Here is a 21,808-nt window from a genome sequence, read left to right as displayed (position 1 = left end):
GATTCACTGTGTGCATACATCTACTGATGCTTCTGGACACATTATCAGTGATGTTCCTGGAATCATCGGGTGTTTCGGGTCTTTCAACATCATACACCCTTCTCCAGGTGACCCATCCGGGGCAGATCAGACCCCAGCTTGTGTCCAGATGGCTAGCTACACATGACTCCATGTCTCCCCGCTCTTGAGCCACAGCCACCTTGAGGCCCTCTCTGCCGCATCGGAGGTACTGCGGATGGCTCTCCTCTTCCTCTCTCCCTCGATGCCCAAATTGCTGTAGGCTCTGGCTAAGGAACAGACTGCGAATCCCCTACAACCAACCTCCACTGGGAGACACCTCGCTCTCCATCCAGCCTGCTGGCAGTTGCTGACCAGTCCTGCGTACTTAGAGAGCTTCCTTTTAAAGATCTCTTCCAAGCAATCTTCTCATGGGACTGCCAGCTCCAGCATCACTACCTGTTTCGTAGACTCAGACACAAGGACAATGTCTGGTCGCAGGGTGGTGGCTGCGATATGGTTGCGGAACCTCAGCTGCCTTTCGAGGTCCACCAACAGCTGCCAGTCCCTTGCAGAGGTCAGGATACCTTTTGGTGGGTATTGGCTGCTCCCCGGCTCTGACAAAGGCAATGGTCTGCTTGGAGGGTTGGGACCGCTTCGCCCACTCCACTCCTGCGCTGATGGCTTCAGCGATGGTCTTCAGGACCTGATCATGCCTCCATTGGTACCGTCCCTCACCAGGTGCCCTTGTGCAGCTGCTGGGGATGTGTTCCAGGGTTCCTTGCTTGGAACACAGTGGGCATGCTGATGACTCTGCTTTGCCCCATGTGTGCAGGTTTGATGGGCTTGGAAGCACACCGTACACTGCCTGGATGAGAAATTGGATGCGGTGTGGCTCGGCTTTCCAAAGCTCAGCCCAGGTCACTTTCCTCTCCACTGCATTCTCCCATCTTGTCCAAGCTCCCTGAAATGTAAGGAAGCGAAAGAGAATTGGATGAATAAACAGTGTGAAGAAATTGAGCAGTATGAACGAAGTCATGATTATAAAGGCCTTCACCGAAAGGTAAAGGATATGACAAAATTAAAGAGAACCGTGCCATCATCTGGGTGTATCATGGTAATCCATGCTATGAAAAAGAAGAGATCATGGACAGATGGGTTGAGTACATCTCGGAATTATTTGAAGATAGCAGGATTGAGTTTTTACCACAATTAAATCAAATGACTAATCAACCTAAAATATTGATGTCAGATATGGAAAGTGCGATTTGGAGTCTAAAAGTCAGAAAGGCGGCCGGTGAAGATAAGATTTCCACTGAAATTCTGAAATCACTTGGTCCAAAGGGAAAAACAAACCTTTTTAGCGATACTAAACAATAGTTATATGAAATTATATGACAGGAAATCTTCCGGAGGACTTTCACAAATTGGTATTTATCGCCTTACCAAACAAGCCGAGGACGATAAAATGTAATGAACACAAGATGATAAGCATACTGTCTCACTGCGTCAAGTTACTGTTGAAAATGGTGTTTGGCAGAATGAAAGGTACAATCAGCGATGAAATTGGAGAAACGCATTTTGGTTTTCGTAAAGGCTCAGGAACAAGGGAAGGAATATTTGCATTGAGAAACATCATGGAGAGAAGCATTGGGGCACAAAAGACCAACTACTTATGCTTTATTGACTATGAAAAAGCTTTTGATAAAGTAAGACACGAGAAAGTAATGGAGGTGTTGAACAAGTACGATCTGGGATGGGAGAATGTGCAAATAATAAGGAACTTGTATTGGAAACAGAAAGCGGCGGTCAGGGTAGAAAATGAGCTATCACCATGAGCATGTATTAATCAAGGTGTAAGGCGCCGGATTTGTTCAGCCTCTACGGAGAATGAATTTTTTGAGAATGCAACCGTCAGGAGACTGGTATTCCAATTGGAGGCTGGAAGGTAGATAACATCTGGTATGTGGATGACACTGCATTGTTAGCTGACAGCGAATGCGAACTGCAAATTATGCTGAATAAAGTAAATGAGAAAAGCCTTGAATACAGTCTAAAAATTAACCCTAAGAAAACAAAATCGATGGTGGTAAGCAAAACAAACACTAAAGATTCATTCATGATGGTATCATTACAAGTGAATAGACAAGATATTGAACAGGTGCGAAAGTTTGATTATCTTTGCAGTGTCTGACAGTTGACGGGAGATGTGAAGTTGAGATCAGAAGGAGAATAGGTATGGCTAAGACCCACTTCACGAAGCTAACAGATCTACTATGCAGTCGGAAGGTAGATTTCCAAAGTAGAACCTGCTTCCTTGCATGTTACATATGGCCAGTGCTGAGGTATGGATCAGAAACATGGACCCTGAAGAAGGATGACATGAAACGAATTAACGCCTTTGAAATGTGGTGCTATCGATGAACGTTGAAGATCAGCTGGGCAGAGAAAGTCTCAAATGAGAGGGTTTTGTCCGAAGTTGATAGACCACGGATACTGCTGGAGAAGGTCATGAAGTTAGAAGTTATTGTGACAAGTTACATGGAGCGATAACATCTTGTTGGACTTGCTATATGGAAAGGTGGAGGGAAAGAAAGGAAGAGGAAGGCAAAGAACAACATGGCTGGATAACATCAAGGATTGGACCAAGCTGGACAAGACTAGGGATGTTGTGGACAAATGTCGGGATAGAGCGGCATGGAGGGAAATCGTCCGCGGACTGGAAATTCCGGATACGACCTAATGACGACCATAACTTTTGATGGATTTGCCAAACAGAAACACTGTCCTCTCTGCCATAACTCAGCCCATCTGTTGTTGAACCTCTTGCCTTATTGCTGCACTTCTGAATGACTATACTAATGCCTATGCAGATTTTCTATTCTCAAACCCATACATCTGGGTAAAGACCTGGATGTAAGCCAACTACAGGGATATAGCTTCACCGTGTTAGTATAAAATATTCGATCTTGTCATCAGTATTTCATAACTCATTTTGCATTATCTACCTGCCATTTCCATGATGTTTAAGCATAGTACAATAGAATTGTGTGTTTGCTGTTACACCTGATAGACATTTTTATTGTATATTTGGGCAAACTAAGGTATACCAAATAAGCACCCTTCACCTGAGTCAGAGGTGTCGAACTCAATTGCACATGGGGCCAAAACTCAAAGCACACTTTAGGTCGCGGGCCGAACAGGATAAACATTTATTGAACACACTAAAACTAAACATTTTTTGAACATAAATATGAATAAAAACAGACAGGAATATTATTCCAGAAAAAATAAACTAAAACTTTAAATAACTTAAATATTTTGCTCTCCATAAAAATATCTCCTGTCAGTATTATACAAGTTAGAAATATGAGCATGCTGCAAAAAAACCCTGAAAATATAAATAAAATTTGTGCTTTTCAGCAAAAGTTAAAACAACAACAAATCAAAACACTCAGTTTTCTTTGCTCTTATGCCATTTTGTCAGAGCTGGATGCTTGGCATCTTTTCTTGGCAATAAGTTCGTTTAGGTTTGGTGTAAGGTTCTGTGTTGTGGAGATTCTCAGGATGGACTGCAGGTGTTCATCAGTGAGACAACTCCTGTGTGATGTTTTGTTAATCTTCATCACTGAGAAAAGCTTCTCACACAGATATGTGCTACTAAACATGCACAAGGTTCGAGCTGCATGTAGACGGAGCTGAGGCATTGCTTCAGGAATGGAGCAAATAAACTGTATGGGCCCTGCAGTGTCGTACTTTGCCTTTAGTGTCCCATTACACTGCAGCTTTGACTTCAGAATAGCATTGTATACAGCAACAGACGCTTGACGCGGGAATGTTCCCGGGTAGCCTGTCGGCAGCTGTTGCGCTGCATTATGGGATCTGTAGTTTGCGTGTTATCAGCGCTTCATATCGCCGGGCCATTAATAATTAAAATAATAGATCTATCTAAAATGATCTCGCGGGCCGGATATAATTGTACGCCGGGCCGGATATGGCCCGCGGGCCTTGTGTTTGACACCTATGACCTGAGTAAACCAGGAAATGGTGACAGAAATTAAACCTGACATCATTGTGCTCTCAGAATTGAGTTTATTGCTAGCCTGTAGAGTCAGGTGTTGCCTCCTAGGGTAGTGATGTTGGTGAATCTGGACCAGTACCTTGAATTGCAGGTTATGAAGACATCAATGCACTTGCGCTTCAAATCACAGCTGTCAGATCAAACATATATTTCAGATTTGTTTATTTATTGCGTGCATGGAAACGTACATCATTTGCCATAACAACAGCATAACTAAGGATACTCACTGACCTGGTGGTTCACCAGCCTTCATCCTCACTGGTACAAATTGAATACTACTGTGAGACGTATTTGATCCAAGAATTGTGATGGCAAATCAATTAAATATGTTCTTGTATCCTCTTAATCTTGTGAAATTTATTGCACATCTGTACCAGCAATTGTGCCCTTAATTAGTTCCAAGTCTTCCATTGCAACTGAGCCCTGCATTTGTTTGACTTGCACTTGTAGCTGGCATCTTTTCCTTTGATGTCTGTGTAGTGCTGGCTGAAGGAACCATTTAAGTAACTAATTTCTCAGGCGTGTCCATATTTCTGCAGTAGAACATCATTCAGGACTAAAATGAGAGACAGCATCCAGAATAATTTGCAATGCTACTGAAGAATGGAGACATCTTGCTGACAGCTCTTGCCCCTCGGTGTCTGTTTTTCTCTCCTTGTAACTTATTAGATTCCAATTAAAATAGGACATACTAAAGTCATGGACTTGCCTATGAAGAATGGAAAATATGCAAAAGTTTTGTCTGAATTAAAGGTAACAATTCCCCCTGTATCTCTGCACAGTTTACTTATCTCACCAAGGCATTTTTGTGAAAGGGTTTGCAAGGTGTGTTGTTAATGAATCCATTTTAACTGTAAGAGCTGTTAACAAGGGAACAACATGATATTTCAGTGAATTAAAAACTGATAGCTTCTCCCCCATTGATTTCTGTATTGATTTTAAAGAAAGTGAGGGACTCCTGTATCCAATTGCTTCTACACTTGCTGCAACAAATCACACATAGACCACAATAAAAGCAGAGATGAATAATACATGTTACTTTCCAGCCTGTTCTTGATCTTTCATGTTTCAATTAATTCTCCCCTGTTCAAACCAGCAGTCGCAATCCTAGCTGTCTATCCTCTCACAGGACAGCCCTCATTAAGATCTTTCCTGAAGTAAGACCATGAATGCACACGGTATTCCAGATGTGGTCTCGCCAGTGCCGTATACATAACTGCAGCATTATGACATTTAAGTCCCCTGGCGATAAACAATATTGCTTGGTTAACTTTTATGATTACATGCTGTATCCTACATTTTAACCTTTTGTGAATCATACATGTTCTGTTACTGCATCTTAGAGCTCCAGAATCTCTTATCTCCATATAGTCTGCTGCTTTTTCATTCTTCCTCAAAGAGGACAGTTTGACATTTTCCAGTATTGTTCCCTTTAGGCCAGATCCTTGCCAATTCACTTGGAACATAGAACACTACAGCACAGCACAGGCCCTTTGGCCCACGGTTTGTGACCTTTTCGCCTACTAAGAGACAATCTAACCCCTCCCTCCTACATAGCCCTCCATTTTTCTATCATTCATGTACCAATCTGTAAATGTCCCTAATGTATCTGTCTGTACCACCACCCCTGCGAGTTCAAGCACTCACCACTCTGTGTAAAGAACTTGCCTGTGACATCTCCCTTGTACTTTTCTCCAATTATCTTAAAATTGTGCCTCTTGTTGGCCATTTCTGCTATGGGGAAACATCTCTGGCTATGCACTCAATCAATGCCTCTTATCATCTTGTACACGTCTATCAAGTCATCTCCCATCCTTCTTTGCTCCAAAGAGAAAAGTTCTAGCTTGCTCAACCTATCCTCATAAGAAATGTTCTCTAATCCAGGCAGCCTGCTGTTATATCTCCTCTGCCCCTCTCTAAAATTTCTACATCCTTCCTATAATGAGGTGACTGGAACTAAAAATGTAATCATCTTCGCTTCCACTTCATAGATTACAGTCAAGCTTAATTTCCCAGGCTGAGCCAGAAGGAAATAATATCAGATGGATATTTGTGTGTGTCAAAGGTGACTACGCAATGATGCAGGTTTAAAAAAAAGTCAAAAATAACAGTCGGGTGCTAGGCTCATCTGTGAAGAATAGAACATGTAGCTGGTCAGAGAACATCCATAGAAAGACAAGTAACTGCTGTATGAGGTCTAGAACCCTTCACTGAGTTCTCATGAAGGGTCTCAGACCTGAAATGTCAGTTGTTTTGCTTTGCATAGATGCCATTTGACCTAACAATTTAAAAAAAATCTTTTTATTGATTTTAAACAAACATAATTGAAACATTGAGTACAAAGAGCTTGAGAGTACATAATTAATAGGTTAAGGTATAAATACAAATAGATGATAATCCATATATAATAACCTCCCAAATTCATAGTGGTTACAAAAAATGGAAAAAATAAGAAACCCCCCCCCCAAAAAAAAGCAAGAAAAAAAACCTTACCAACATGGGCCATTACATTATATCAAATATACACAGTAGCGTCAATAACTCTGCACCTCTATCCAAATAATTAAAGATGATAAGAATAAGGTTTAGGAAAAGTCAGTTTAGCTCATATGAAAATGTTGAATAAATAATCTCCCCAAGTTTCTTCAAAGTTAACTGAAGGGTCAAAGACAAGACTTCTAATTTTTTCTAAACTCAAACAAGAAATAGTTTGAGAAAACCACTGAAATATGGTTAATATAATTTCTTTCCAGTTCAATAGGATGGATCTTCTAGCCATTAATGTAACAAATGCAATCATCCACCAGGCTGAGGGGGATAAGCCAACTATTATCCACCATTGGTCAACCGAAAATTGCAGTAATAGGATGCGGTTGCAATTTGATGTTCAGAACTGTTGAAATAATACCAAAAATATCTTTCCAATAATTTTGCAAACAGGGGCAAGACCAAAACATGTGAGTCAATGAAGCGACTTTAGAATGACACTTGTCAGACCTAACAATTTACAGCACTTTTTTATTTCTACTTAAAAGTTTCCAGCATCTGCAGCTGGTTTGATTTTCATCTTTGGAAGAATGATATTTATTTTAAAAAAAACAAATTATTAAACTATGTGCCTTTACTCTGACTCATGATGTACAGTGGCATGCAAAAGTTTGGACACTCCGGTCAAAATTTCTGTTTCTGTGAATAGTTAGGTGAGTAGAAGATGAACTGATCTCCAAAAGTCATAAAGTTAAAGATGAAACATTCTTTTCAACATTTTAAGCAAGATTAATGTATTATTTTTTGTTTTGTACAATTTTAGAGTGAGAAAAAGGGAAAGGAGCATCATGCAAAAGTTTGGGCACCCCAAGAGATTTGAGCTCTCAGATAACTTTTACCAAGGTACAGACCTTAATTAACTTGTATGGGCTATGGCTTGTGCACAGTCATCGTTAGGAAAGGCCAGGTGATGAAAATTCCAAAGCTTTATAAATACCCTGAATCCTCAGACCTTGTCCCAACAATCAGCAGCCATGGGCTCCTCTAAGCAGCTGCCTAGCACTCTGAAAATTAAAATAAATCATGCCCACAAAGCAGGAGAAGGCTATAAGAAAATAGCAAAGCATTTTCAGGTAGCCGTTTCCTCAGTTCGTAATGTAATTAAGAAATGGCAGTTAACAGGAACGGTCGTGGTCAAGTTGAGGTCTGGAAGACCAAGAAAACTTTCCGAGAGAACTGCTCGTAGGATTGCTAGAAAGGCAAATCAAAACCCCCGTTTGACTGCAAAAGACCTTCGGGAACATTTAGCAGACTCTGGAGTGGTGGTGCACTGTTCTACTGTGCAGCAACACCTGCACAAATATGACCTTCATGGAAGAGTCATCAGAAGAAAACCTTTCCTCCGTCCTCACCACAAAATTCAGCGTCAGAAGTTTGCAAAGGAACATCTAAACAAGCCTGATGCATTTGGAAAAAAGTCCTGTGGACTGATTACCGTAGATTCCGGACTACAGAGCGCACCTGATTAAAAGCCGCTGGCTCTAATTTTAGAAATAACATCAATTTTTTAATTGTAAAGGCCGCACCGGATTTTCGGCCGCAGGTGTCCCACGTTGTAATATGAGATATTTACACAGAAAGATATTACACGTGAGGATTTTTTAACTTTTAATTAAATCCATATGGTAACAAAAACAAATACATATTGCAAATGCTTTTTTTCGAACCATGCCAGTAACGCGGCTACTTTTAAATATACGTTGCGTATACTTCTTTACTGAACAACATTCCAATATCTCCTAACGACTGATAAAAAATATATATACTGCAGCCTACCAGGAAAAGTTATTGATCGCCTTTAACTTAAAAGCAGCGTTTCGCTCCGCCGCTCGACCTCCACCTTTCCCTTTATTCGCAAACGGCGTTTTCCCACAAGACACCGCGAAACCGGGTGTGACGTCATAGCATCCCGCGATGTAGTACAGAAAACAAATATAGTTAAAACTCTTCTAACTTTAACTAGAAAATGAATTACTAAGCGAAAATATTATAAACTAAATAACTGCCATAAGGCAGCACAATGCTTCGAGTGTTTTCCATGTTGATGAGGGTGAGTACAAATGACTGATTTACAATAATTTAATTGTGAAAGTGCGCTTGATTTATCGTACAATTTCATTGGACCTCTGTGAACTACTCATCAATTTTATTGGTCTACTGTTATGAGGCAAAATGTTTACGAGGCGGCATGAAAAAAATCATGTATTAGCCGCTCCGTTTTAAAGGCCGCAAAGTTCAAAGCTGTTCAAAATGTGGGAAAAAAGTAGCGGCTTAAAATCCGGAATCTACGGTAAGTTAAAATAGAACTTTTTGGCTACAATGAGCAAAGGTATGTTTGGAGAAAAACGGGTGCAGAATTTCATGAAGAGAACACCGCTCCAACTGTTAAGCACGGGTGGATGGATCATGCTTTGGGCTTGTGTTGCAGTCAGTAGCACAGGGAATATTTCACTGGTAGAGGGAAGAATGAATTCAATTAAATACCAGCAAATTCTGGAAGCAAATATCACACCATCTGTAAAAAAGCTGAAGGTGAAAAGAGGATGGCTTCTATAACAGGATAATGAACCGAAACACACCTCAAAATACACAATGGACTATATCAAGAGGCGCAAGCTGAAGGTTTTGCCATGGCCCTCATAGTCCTTTGATCGAAAATCTGTGGATAGACCTCAAAAGAGCAGTGCATGCAAGACGGCCCAAGAATCTCACAGAACTAGAAGCCTTTTGCAAGGAAGAATGGGTGAAACTCACCCCCAAACAAGAATTGAAAGACTCTTAGCTGGCTACAGAAAGCGTTTACAAGCTGTGATACTTGCCAAAGGGGGTGTTACAAGTATTGACCATGCAGGGTGCCCAAACTTTTGTTTCGGGCCCTTTTCCTTTTTTGTTATTTTGAAACTGTAAAAGATGGAAATATAAAAGTAATCTTGCTTAAAATATTAAAGAAATATGTCATCTTTAACTTTATGCCTTTTGGAAATCAGGTAATCTTTTACTCGCTTAGCTATTCACAGTAACAGAAATTTTGATCGGGGTGCCCAAAATGCTACTGTAGGTACCCTGGCAATGTCCATTTATTGCCCATCGTTATTTGTCCTTGAGAAGATGGTGGTGAGCTGCTTCATTAAGCCACTGCAACCCTTGTAGGGTATCTGCACTCCCACTGTATTCCTTGGTAGTGACTTCCAGAATTTTTGAATGCTGTCCGACCTGTTGAGTTACTTAAGCATTTTGAGTGTTGTAAATAGATTTCCAACATTTGCACAATTTCCTGTGTCCAGAATTTTTATGCAGTGATTTGAAGAAAGAGCAAGATATTCTGGTCATGTGGGTGAAAATTTTGGAGAGGAAATTGCACATAGTACCTGCTGCCCTGATTCTTCTAGATGGTGGAACTAGTGGATTGGGAGGATTTGTTATAGATTCCAAGCTGTGTATTGCAGTGTGTTTTAAATGAACTTTGTAGGACTCCAATGGATAGATCCATTATCCATATTATAATAAAGACAAATGCATTGGAGAGGCCTGAAAGTGATGGATGAGGATGTTCCCAGAGCTGAGTCGTAGTATCATCTCTATCCTCAAGTCTACCTGCTATACTATAACTCCAAGCAAACATCACCAACTCTAGACCTTGGGAATTAATGCCGCCTTCTGCAAATAGATCTTTGACTTGCTGATTAACAAACAACATTCAGTAAGGATAGACAGCAATACCTCCATTGATGATTATTCTAACTACTAATGCTCCACAAGACTGTCCTCAGCCCCTTACTCCACTCCTTCTGCATGGCCAGATTCTGTTCTAATGTCCAATGCTCAAACTTCTTCAAGTTTGCATATGATGTCAGCATAGTGGACTGTATCTCAAGTAAACAGTGGGTCATAGTAAAGGAAAAAGATGGAAGGCTTAGTGACATGGTGTCATGGCAATAAATTTTTTTCCCTCCACGTCAACAAAATAAAAGAGCTGGTTGTTGATTTCAGGAAGGAAGTTCCTGCCTACATCAGCCGTGTTGAGGTTGTGAGCTTCAAGTTTCTAGGAATGAACTTCACTAGTAGCCTGTACTGGTTCAACCACATAGATGTCATGGCCAAGAAAACTTACTAACACCTTTACTTACTCAGAAAGCTGAAGAAATTTGGGATTTCTCCATCAATCCTTACTGATTTTTACAGATGTACTATAAAAAGAATTCTATCTAGATGCAGTACAACTTGGGCACGGCAACTACTGTACATGTAACTGCAAAAAAACTGCAGAATTGTGGATACAGCTCACCGCATCGCAGAAACCAGCCTCCCCTCAAATGGCTCTATCTGTACTTCTCTCTGCCTCAGTAATGCAGCCAGCTTAAACAAAGATCCACCTCTTCTCCCCCTTCCTTCTGACAAATGGCAAGAAAGCCACATACCACCAGGCTCAAGGACAGTTTCTACCTCACTGTATAAGACTATTGAATGGTTCCTTATTATGATAAAACGGACTCTTGACCTTAGCTACCTTGTTATGATTTTGCAGTTATCGTTTACCTGCACTTCACTTTCTCTGTAGCTGTTACACTTTATTCTGCACTGTTCTACCTCAATACATTGTGTAATGATTTGATCTGTATGAACAGTATGCACTGTATCTCTATATGTTACAATAATAAATCAATAACAATTCCATCTGGGGCACCTTTTCTATAAAAAGATAAACAAGCTGTTGGCCTAATTGAACGGACCTATAATATGCAGTAGGGAATTCAGATACGTTAAGTGAGAATGTGGAGCTTACTATTATGTAACATGGCTAAAGCAAATGGCATAAATATATTCAGAGAAAGCAAAGTATCTGGAAGAAGAAAAGCTGAGGAGGTTATTTCAAATGTGGTTGAGGTGAAATAGATTTGGAGGACTAGCCTGGGGCAAAAACACAGGCTGAATGCCGCCTTCCTGTCCTGACATTTTAATGTTTTTCTAGAATAAACTTCGTAGAGGAGCACTATAGAGCATGTCACAGTGTGTATAAGATAACACTCAGGTGGGGCTGATTTATAGCCAGTGCAAGGCAATGCCCATTGAAGGAGAGAGTCTAATCATTTATTCTCCATATTAAATGGAATTGCTATTGCTTAATTTGCCACTTCCAACTTTTAATTGGGGGGGGGGGGGTAGTGTAGCGGTTAGTGTAACATTTTTACAGTGCCAGTGACTCAGGTTCAATTCTGCCACTGCATAAGGAGTTTGTTTATCTCTCATAACATAACCATGTGGGTTTCCTCTGGGTGCTCTGATTTCCTCCCATATTTCAAAAACGTACGGATTAAGAAAGTGACAAATGGAATACATTGTTGGAAAATGCATGGTCATGCACTTTGGTAGTAGAAATAAATGTGTGGACTATTTTCTAAATGGGGAGAAAATCCAAAAACCTGAGATGTAAAGGGACTTGGGCATCCTTGTGAAGAACATCTTACAGCTTAACTTACAGGTTGAGTCGGTTGTGAGGAAGGCAAATGCCATGTTAGCATTCATTTTGAGAGAAAACAAGAATACAAGAGTAGGGATGTGATGGCGAGGTTTTAAGGCACTAGTGAGGCCTCACACCTTGAGTATTGTGAACAGTTTTGAGCCCCTCAACTTAGAAAAGATGTGCTGGCGTTGGAGAGGGTCCAGAGGAGGTTCACAAGGATGATTCCAGGAATGAAAGGGTTATCATATGAGGAATGTTTGATGGCTCTGGGTCATTACTCGCTAGAATTCAGAAGGATGGAGGCGGTGGATTTCATTGAAACCTTTTGAATGTTGAAAGGCCTAGACAAAATAGATGTGGAAAGGATGTTTCCCATGGTGTGAGAGTCTAGGATAAGAGGGCACAGCCTCAGAATAAAGGGGTGTCTATTCAAAACAGAGATGTGGAGAATTTCTTTAGCCAAAGGGTGGTGAATTTGTGGTATTTGTTGCCACAGGCAGCTGTGGAGGCCAGGTCGTTGGGTGTATTTAAGGCAGATATTGATAGGTTCTGGATTGGACATGGCATCAAAGGTTATGGGGAGAAGGCGGGGAACTGGGGTTGAGGAAGAGAAGAAAAAAGGATCAGCCGTGATTGAATGGAGGAGCAGACTCAATATGGCCAGATGGCCTAATTCTGCTCCTATGTCTTACGGTCTTAATAATTTAATTGGTCACATGGGTACAATTGGATAACATGGGGTGTTAGGCTGTAAGGGCCTGTTACTGTGCTGTATCTCCAAATAGTCAAATTAACTAAGAAAATGAAACATCCTACTGGTTACTATTGACCACATGAGCAGGTCATTGCATGCATATGCAGTAGGAAGTGGGTCATCACCTGACACCACCCAAATGCCCTATGTCAGGAGTGTGATGTATTGGATCTGGCCTGTTAAATGGTCATGTTCTTTCCAGTTTAACAATTTAATATCTACTTGCATTTTAAGTAGCCTTTATATGCATAACTATTTAATATGTCTCTAGTGGCTGTTTCACATATAATTCTGGAAGCTCTGCATAAAGTTGATACATTGTTTACATTGATTATCTTTTTACTGTGATATCGACAATATACTTTAATCATCATCTATAGATTAGAATGGAATTCTAATCTTTGGGTAAGATTTGTACTGGATGCCATTTTTCTTATTCTTGAATCTTAGCTTTCCCAATAAAACTCTTAATAAAACGATCATGAAGCAGTAAGTTTTGTGCCTCATCCCTGACTTGTAAAAGAACCTTGGATTTACACACCACAATCCAACAGATGGGATATTCTCCATTTGACTGAATAAATGGGGTGACAAGGTCCTGAGAAACTCAACATCATCCCAGGATAGTGGAGGAATTTGGCCAGCTGGGTTGGGTATATACCTTTACAAGACTGTAGAATTGTGCTTGTATTGTTTAGTGCCTGGATCAGCAGAGCATCCTGGTGTTGCCCTTTAGACTACTGCTGTAGACATAAGACTATGTGATGTTGACCTCTAGCCTACAGCTGTACACCACGAGTCTACATGATTTAGGTGTTTTTTCCTCTAGCTTGCTTAGAACAATACAAAATATGGAAATGTTACCCATTACAATCAGTGCACGCACCTCTTTTATGGTTGATTCTAAGGGGAGTCATTACTCTCCAGAGGGATGGCTCTCCATGTAACGTAAATAAAGAGTCTCCTAGCGAATACCTTGGTCTGAGTCTTGTGTGGAAAAGGAAATTCCCTAACACTGCTTCACTGCTACTCTACCAACCAACCTACCTACCTGTTCATTCTTTCCATCTGTGCAGTCTATATTATCTACACAATGCACTGCTCTTTTCTCCTGTGCTACTCTGGCAAATCTTACAAAGCTGTGACCTCCACTACCAAGAAGCAGAAAGACAATAGGTGCATGGCAACACCATATGTGGATTGCCCTCCGGCTCATCATCCTGACTTGGAAAAATGTTGTCTCTCTTTCATTGTTGCTAGATCTAAATATTCAATTTTGTGATTTTTTTTTGAAGTGCCCGATATCGCTGTGAGTTCCTTTGTCTGAAGAATTTCCGAGGATCGAAGCGTGATTCTTCATGACTTTAGGGCAATTGGAGATGGACAATAAATGCTCTCCTGGCCATTGGTTGCCCATATTCCAAAAAAGTGAATAATCATTAAAGTTTAATCAAAAGCCTCAAGCCATCCTCATGCAAGGGCTTGAATGGCTGATTCTTGTGGCACATTGAAGTCATGGGTTTGGTTTGTATGTGGGTTCACTCTATCTACAAATGGCAAAGAGAAGTTGTTTATGTTCTAGTTGTTGTTCCTAGTGTAATGTGAAGCACTGTGCTCTTTCAATTTGTTTCATGTATATGAATCAATATCTCTGGTTACATTTATGGTCCCTGCAGTTAGACTTGCAATGCCAAAAACTAGACATACTCTGATTAGCTTAGAGGGAAGCTCCCATATGTAAACAGATGCTTAAGAAATGAAATTGCTTCTTTTATCTGAATTCCTTTGAATATCAAAGCTTTTTGTTTTAAACATTGTACTATCCTGCTTCATCTGCACCAGGAAGATGGGAGATATTTGTAAGGGGAAATAAAGCTTTCTTGTTAAGTTTCTATTATTAGCTTTCACTAGTGTTAGTAAACCCAGGTTGCTGTCACTGCAATGACATTCCACTAACTACTACACAGCATATTATTAATTCTCTATATTAATTATATAAAATGGGCAATACAAGTCTAAACCAATTATTTCAGACAAATGCAATTTAATTGGTTAACAGTTTACATGCACAAATATCAATAATATTTTCATATACAGTGTAAAACGTTGTAATAAATCTTCAGTGTTCTAATGAGATTCAACATATCATTGAACACTAACAAACTTATACAGATGTACTATTGTAAGCATCCTAAATCATTGCACCATGTTCTGGTACAGCAATCTGAATGGGCAATAGCGTAAGAAGCTGCAGAGAGTTGAGGTCTTAGCCCAATACATTAATGGCTGATCCCTCCCGACAATCGGTCAGCATCTACAAAAGAGCTACCTCAAAAAGGCAACATATATCAAAGGTTGCCACCATCCAGGCTATGCTACCTTCTTGCGGCTACCAAACTATTCAGATGGAATATGAGGTGTTGCTCCTTCAGCTTTAGAGTGGCCATAAACTGACAGGGAAGTAGAATCAAAATGCATAGCCACTTGGAAATCCCATTGCTGTGGTGGTTGGAACAAAGTTGGTTGACAAAGTGGTCCCCCCAACCAACATTGGTTCTCCCTGATTTAGAGGAGACAGCTCTGGGAGAACTCAATATAGTAGACGACTTCGATAGACTTGCAGATGAAGTGATGCCTCACCTGGAAGGACCGTTTGGGCCCCTAAATGGTGATGAGGGAGGAGGGATTTTATTTAATGTACTTAAATAATAGCATAGTAACAGGTCACTACTGTGCCATCCCGTATCTTAAATATGCTGAATTTTAAATTGGTTATGATTAGATGTCCAACTTAGAATTCAAACCTATATCTCCTCTAAACTGATGGCTTTCCCTGTAGATTCTACACTGAACTGAGAAATTGTCTAGATTGGGAAATCATGATTCAGGTAAACTTTTATCTTCAAATTTGATTGGCACCTAGTTTGGTTTATTCATTCAGTCCTTTGCCAGTGAAACACATTGCACTTAATTTTGCGCAGGTACCAAAAGGATGGTCTGAATGAGACAGTGGTAAACTGTGTGAAGAAGTAGTGCTCGCAGTAGAAAGTGTGTACAGACAACTTAATGCATATCTAACCTGAGTACAATGATAACCTGACTCTTGCAGCAAGTGACAATTATTAATAATGTAAATTGGGCAGCACCATGGCATAGTTAGTAGAGCTGCTACCTTACAGATCGATCTTGGTTCAGTTCTGACCTTGGGTGCAGTCTATGGGCAGTTTGCACATTCATCTTGTTACTGCTACGGTTTTCCCTGATACTCTGATTTTATACAGTCATACTACTCAGAGATGGGTCATTCTGCCAACCATCTATATTCCTTTCCACTTATCCTTGCTCCATACTCTTCAATTCTTAGTGATACAATACTTGGCTAGAAACTTTTTAAATATTGATCTAAAATATGTCCCTCATTATGCTGTATGTATGCCACTATTAACTCCCTGTTGGCCTTCTCTGCACTATGGAAAGCAAACCCAACCTTTTTGGTTTGATAACAAAGACACTTCATCACAGGCACTATCCTACTCAATCAAGTGCAATCCTGCCCTTTCTAGAGGGCGCCATGGTTTGTGAGAAGTTATTACAGCTCAGTGTGTTAGAGTTCAAAGTTCAATCCTGGCATCCTCTGTAAAGAGTTTGTGTGTCCTCTCCATGGAATGTGTGGGTTCCTTCTGGGTGCTCCGATTGCCTCCCGCACTCCAATGATGTACTGGTTAGTAGATTAAATGGTTGTGGTAAAATGTTGTGTGATTAGGCTAAAGATTAAATTGGTGGTTGCTGACGGCACAGTTCAAAGGGCCAAAAGGGCCTATTCCGCACAGTATCTCTGTTATGTAATATTTCAGATGCAGCCTGAGCAATATGAGCATGTGACTATAAGATATGGAAACAGTATTAGGCCATTTGGTCCATTGAGTCCACTCCTCCTTTATTATCCCTCTCTGCCCCATTCTCCTGCTTTCTCCTTGTAACCTTTGACACCCTTACTAGTCAAGAGTCTATCAACCTTCACTTAAAATATATCCGATGACTTGGCCTCCACAACTGTCTGTGACAATGTATTCCACAGATTCATCACCCTCTGGCTAAAGAAATTCCTCCTCATCTCTGTTCTAAAGGAATGTCTTTGTATCCTGAGTCTGTGCCCTCTGGTTTAGAGTCCCCCACTATTGAAAACATCCTCTCAATGTCCACTCTGTCTGGCATTTCAATATTTGATATGTTTCAATGAGATTCCCCCCTCATTCTTCTAAACTCCAGTTAGTACAGGCCAGAGGCATCAAACACTTCACAGACCTTAACCCTTTCATCCTGGGATCATTCTGGTGAACTTCCAGATTGTTTCCAATGCTTAGCTCATCCTTTCTTCAAGGAGGAGCCCAAAACTGCTCACAGTATTCCAAGTGCTATCTGACAATGCCTTATAAAGCCTCAGCATTATAGGACGTAAACATAGACATAGAATACTACAGCACATTACAGGCCCTTTGGCCCACAATGTTGTGCCGACCCTCAAACCCTGCCTCCCATATAACCCCGCACCTAAATTCCTGCATATACCTGTCTTTTAAACTTCACTAGTGTAGTTTACATCTTTGCTCTTATATTTTGGTCCTTATGAAATGAATATTAACCCTTCATTTGTTTTACTCTGTGTTATAAAGCTGTACCATAACGTCCCTGCTCTCTTATTCTATGCCCAACTAATGAAGGCTAGTTTGTGCATGCTTCTTTTACCTGTGCTATCATCTTTATGGGTGGCAGGGCAGAGATGCATCTCTAATAAAGGAGGTGTAAGATGTTTCTTCCCTCTGCAAGTCATCCTTGGATAAGTGTACCACCTGCTTAGCACCCCCCCCCCCCCCAATCAGGGTCACATGAAGCGATGGGAGCAGGTGATGGATGGTCATATGAGTAGCTGGTGCCTATCACATCTCCTGGTTATGTAACCACTGATGCCAGGCAGACGATCTCAGAAGAGTATTGATAATGTCTGGGGTCACCCATCTTGTAAAGAAGGCAATGGTAACCACTTTTGTAGAAAAATTTGCTAAGAACAATCATAGTTATGAGACCATGATCGCCTGATTCATATGACACAACTTGATGATTTTGACCACCTTAAAGGAGCTTTGGACTTGTATACCAAGGTCCTAGTGTTCCTCAGTACTCCCTAGAGATCCAGCCATTCATTGTCTATGTACTATCCATTTTTTAACTGCATAACATGCATCAGTTTACACCTCTGTGGATTAAATTCCATCTGTCACTCCTCTGTGCAACTCAAGTTGGAAAATAAATTACTGTAGCTTGAAGCTTTGCTCCTCAGCAGTATTTGTGTCATCTGTGATTTAAGGTTTCTTTTCACATCCCAAAGATATGCTGCCTTTGTAGATTAATTGGCTCCTGTAAAGTGAGGGTGAATGGTAGTATCTAGGCAGAGTCACTATGAGGATGTGGAGAGTAGATTAGGGTTAGCATAGTGTTAGTTTAAAGGGTGCTTGATAGGCCAAAAGGCTGTTTTGTCTTGATGATTACTATTCTTCAGTTGCTAATTAGTTCGCACTCTGAATTTTGTTCCAGGCTTATGAAGAGTATACAAGCAAGCTGGATGCACTGCAGCAGCGCGAACAGCAGTTGTTGGAGTCCATAGGCAATGGCACGGAGTTCACAAACACTAACGCCACCAACACTGACTTGATGGAGCCCTGCACTCACCTTTCTGTCACTCGGAACTCTGCAAGCCTGTTACAGAACCCAAATGACAGTTCGAGGGCCAACCCCAAATCACCTCAGAAACCCATTGTTCGAGTCTTCCTGCCCAACAAGCAGAGGACAGTGGTGAGTAAATACGGTGAAGGGAGTGACATGAGATTCTGAGGAACAACTACAGGCCAACAAGTGGTCCTAAGTTCATGAAGACGGAAAACAATAAGGTAATTTGTATTGTGGACCGTTGTGGACATAATACAAATGTATTTCCTTAACATAGCCTATGTGCACATTTAACCCCTAACCACAGAGAGCTTTTTTTTTGTTTGGGAGTGGGATTGTTTCCTGTATTCATCTTGTTAATAACGTTTTAAGTTTGTGTTTCTGATATGTGTTCCCTAAACAAACCTTGCATCATGGTCCACCCATCAGTGTGCCTGAGTTCCTGTGCAACCCAAATCCATTCAAAGTATCCCCAATATTACATGCTTGTTGTACCTCCTTCACCTGTCTGGTCTCCTGTGTACGTGCCTAATGTTCCTCCATTAAATGCATTCCCTTTTCGTGTTCTCTTTTACATATGTCTCCACGCCACCACCTTTCTCATGAACCCTATTAAAATATGCTGTTCAATTGACTGCACAATCTATTCCACATAAACTGCATTTCAAGTTTCTGTTGCTGTTAAAGTTCAAATGGAAAATGAGTGGAAACTGTGGCCTGATGGTTTGCTCCCTGAGATGCATTTTTATTCATTTTTGCTGTACAATAATTTACACATACTTTGAATACACTGTATATTGCAAATTAAACAATAAAACAAATCTGACAAGTAGACACGAGGAAATCTGCAGATGCTGGAAATTCAAGCAACACACACAAAATGCTGGTGGAATGCAGCAAGTCAGGCAGCATCTATAGGGAGAAGCCCTGTCGACGTTTCGGGCCGAAGGGTCTCGGCCCAAAACGTCGACAGCGCTTCTCCCTATAAATGCTGCCTGACCTGCTGCGTTCCACCAGCATTTTGTGTGTGTTGCTGACAAGTAGACTTGTGTTTTACACAGGTTACCTTCTCTCTGGCATTTTCTGCTGAATCAGCAACTTTTTCCTCCTCATGCCAGCTGTTCCGAGGCACACAGCATTGTAGCATTTACACTGTTCCTGGCTCTTGCTACTGGGACACAGTTATGGAATGTGTGTGTGTCCAGTGGGTGGGGGGGGGGGGGGGGTCTAGTACATCACTGTACTGAAGCTGTTGAGGTAGGCCGAGGAGGATTGGAAACAACTGGTTGCTAAACTGAAGGACAGAGAGAAGGCACGCTTGTGGATCCTATCCCAGTTATGGGTATTATTATCACTGGTGATTTAATTTTACAGAATCCAGCCTGATAAAATAGGTTGACAGCAGACTTGGTGCTAAGCCTCCAAAATCTAATTGTTGTATCAAGGCTGTTGATTTTCATAAGAAAACCTACATTTTTCCTTGGATCCCCAACTGATCTAAAAGATCAATTGCTTCACTGATTAATTATTCAAATCATCTTTACCTACTTGAACCTGAACATTGAGCATTTTATAATTCATGAAATCTACTCTCTAGCTCTCAATCTCCCACTACCTTCAAGACCACCATCTTTATTCTTAGGCAGCTCAGTGACAAATTTTGAGTACAATTTTATGAAACCTTCCAATCATGCTACCTCCTGTGTTCAGTTGTATGGATATTATGGATGAGAAGATCCAGTTTATATGCATTTTGAAAATCTATGGAGTCTAGTCTTGAGTTTTATGATTAGTACTGCATCACTGTAGCTATTGGCCTTCTCAGCCAAGTCTTTCTCTCTGCCTTTGCTCTGGTCCATTGTACCAGTAGTACAATATATTGGTGAGACCACACTTGGTTGTGTACAGTTCTGGTTGCCACCCTCTAGGAAGAATATGGTAGCAATGTAGTAGACATTCTTTAGAATGTTGTCTGGAATTTGAGGGCTTATAAGGAGAAGCTTGGTTTATTCTCAGTGAACATAGGAGGTGGAAGGGTGACCCATTAAGGTTTCTAAAATTGAGGGCAAATGGTCAGAATCTTGTTCTTACAGTGGTGAAACGAGGTCACAGGAATAAGGCAAAAGGGGAGAAATTTAAAGATTTGAGTAGCAGGTTTTCCATACAGAGGGTCATGGATGTCTGGAATGAGCTACTAGAGGAGATTGTGGCTGTAGATACAATTACAATATTTAATAGTTGTTTGAACACACTTGGGTGAGAAAGATGTAGAGGGATGGAGGCCAAATGTATGCAAATAGGATTAGCATTCATAGTCCCCACGGCATGATTGTAGGCTGAAAGGGTCCATTTCTGTACTTTATAACAATGATTCAATGAAACCATTAGTCCCAATCACTCTGGCTGTCCCCAAGTAGATAAATCAAATCATTCCTGTGTTTAAGAGAAGCAGGCTTGGAAGATATTTTGTCCACAGAACAATCTGACTGGAACATACCCAAGTACAGTTTTCTGTCAAAAATGATGCATTATTCTCGCATCAGTCTGACTTGAGATAAATGCTGATGGAGAATGTGTGCTCATTTATCAGCAGATTCTTCCATTTCCTCCCTCTAGCTCAAAATGGTTCTGCCCTAGCTTTGACATTGCATATTTCTTTCATAACTTTCCTGTCTCCTCGGGTTCTCTCCAAAAGTACTTTTCTCTGAGAAACTCTTTTCTCCCTCAATGCTAGCTTTGCATCATTTGATCTCAGAAGTCCTCATGCATCTTGGTGGTTGAATTCTTTTAGAATGTTCCTTTGAAGCACTTTGAGACATTAAAAATGCTAATTAAGCACATGTCAGTGATATTATTTAGTGATAATGTCTTACATTAAAACTGAATGTGAGTTGTTGCTTTAGACCATTTGGTGCCTAGAATTGAAGAAGAATGCTTGCATGACTGTTGGCCTATTTCACATTTTATTCTCACAGTTCTGCTTTATTCACCTGTATTTAAACACTGCTTTTCACTGCTATGATCCTTTGTACCTTGCACTAATTGCATCATTGATAAACCTTAACAGGCTGTCTATGTACACTTCTGCAATTCTCATTGAACTAAGTTTATTCTCCGGCATAATTATAGTGGAGAAAGGGATGTGCTGGGCTACGAGGTTAGAACTGGTGGCTTATGCTTCTGAAGAGCTTTTTGTCTCATGAATGTCTTATTTTGAGCTGCCAGGCCAATTCTGAGTTTAGCC

General features: G+C 40.7%; 1 protein-coding gene across 4 annotated transcripts in view; it reads left to right on the top strand.

Moving 5' to 3' along the window:
- The window catches only part of braf (B-Raf proto-oncogene, serine/threonine kinase), a 116,726-nt gene that overhangs the window by 26,575 nt on the left and 68,343 nt on the right, over positions 1-21,808 (top strand). For 3 of the 4 annotated variants that reach the window (XM_073058928.1, XM_073058927.1, XM_073058926.1), the window contains exon 3: positions 18,433-18,690. In XM_073058928.1, the coding sequence (XP_072915029.1) occupies positions 18,433-18,690 (258 nt within the window). Of the gene's footprint in view, positions 1-18,432; positions 18,786-21,808 lie in introns of those variants that run through there. The other variant, XM_073058929.1, reaches the window with a different exon arrangement.

This window comes from Hemitrygon akajei, chromosome 10, assembly GCF_048418815.1.
Source record: "Hemitrygon akajei chromosome 10, sHemAka1.3, whole genome shotgun sequence".
Taxonomy (NCBI): domain Eukaryota; kingdom Metazoa; phylum Chordata; class Chondrichthyes; order Myliobatiformes; family Dasyatidae; genus Hemitrygon; species Hemitrygon akajei.
This window is presented reverse-complemented; position numbering and strand designations above follow the sequence as displayed.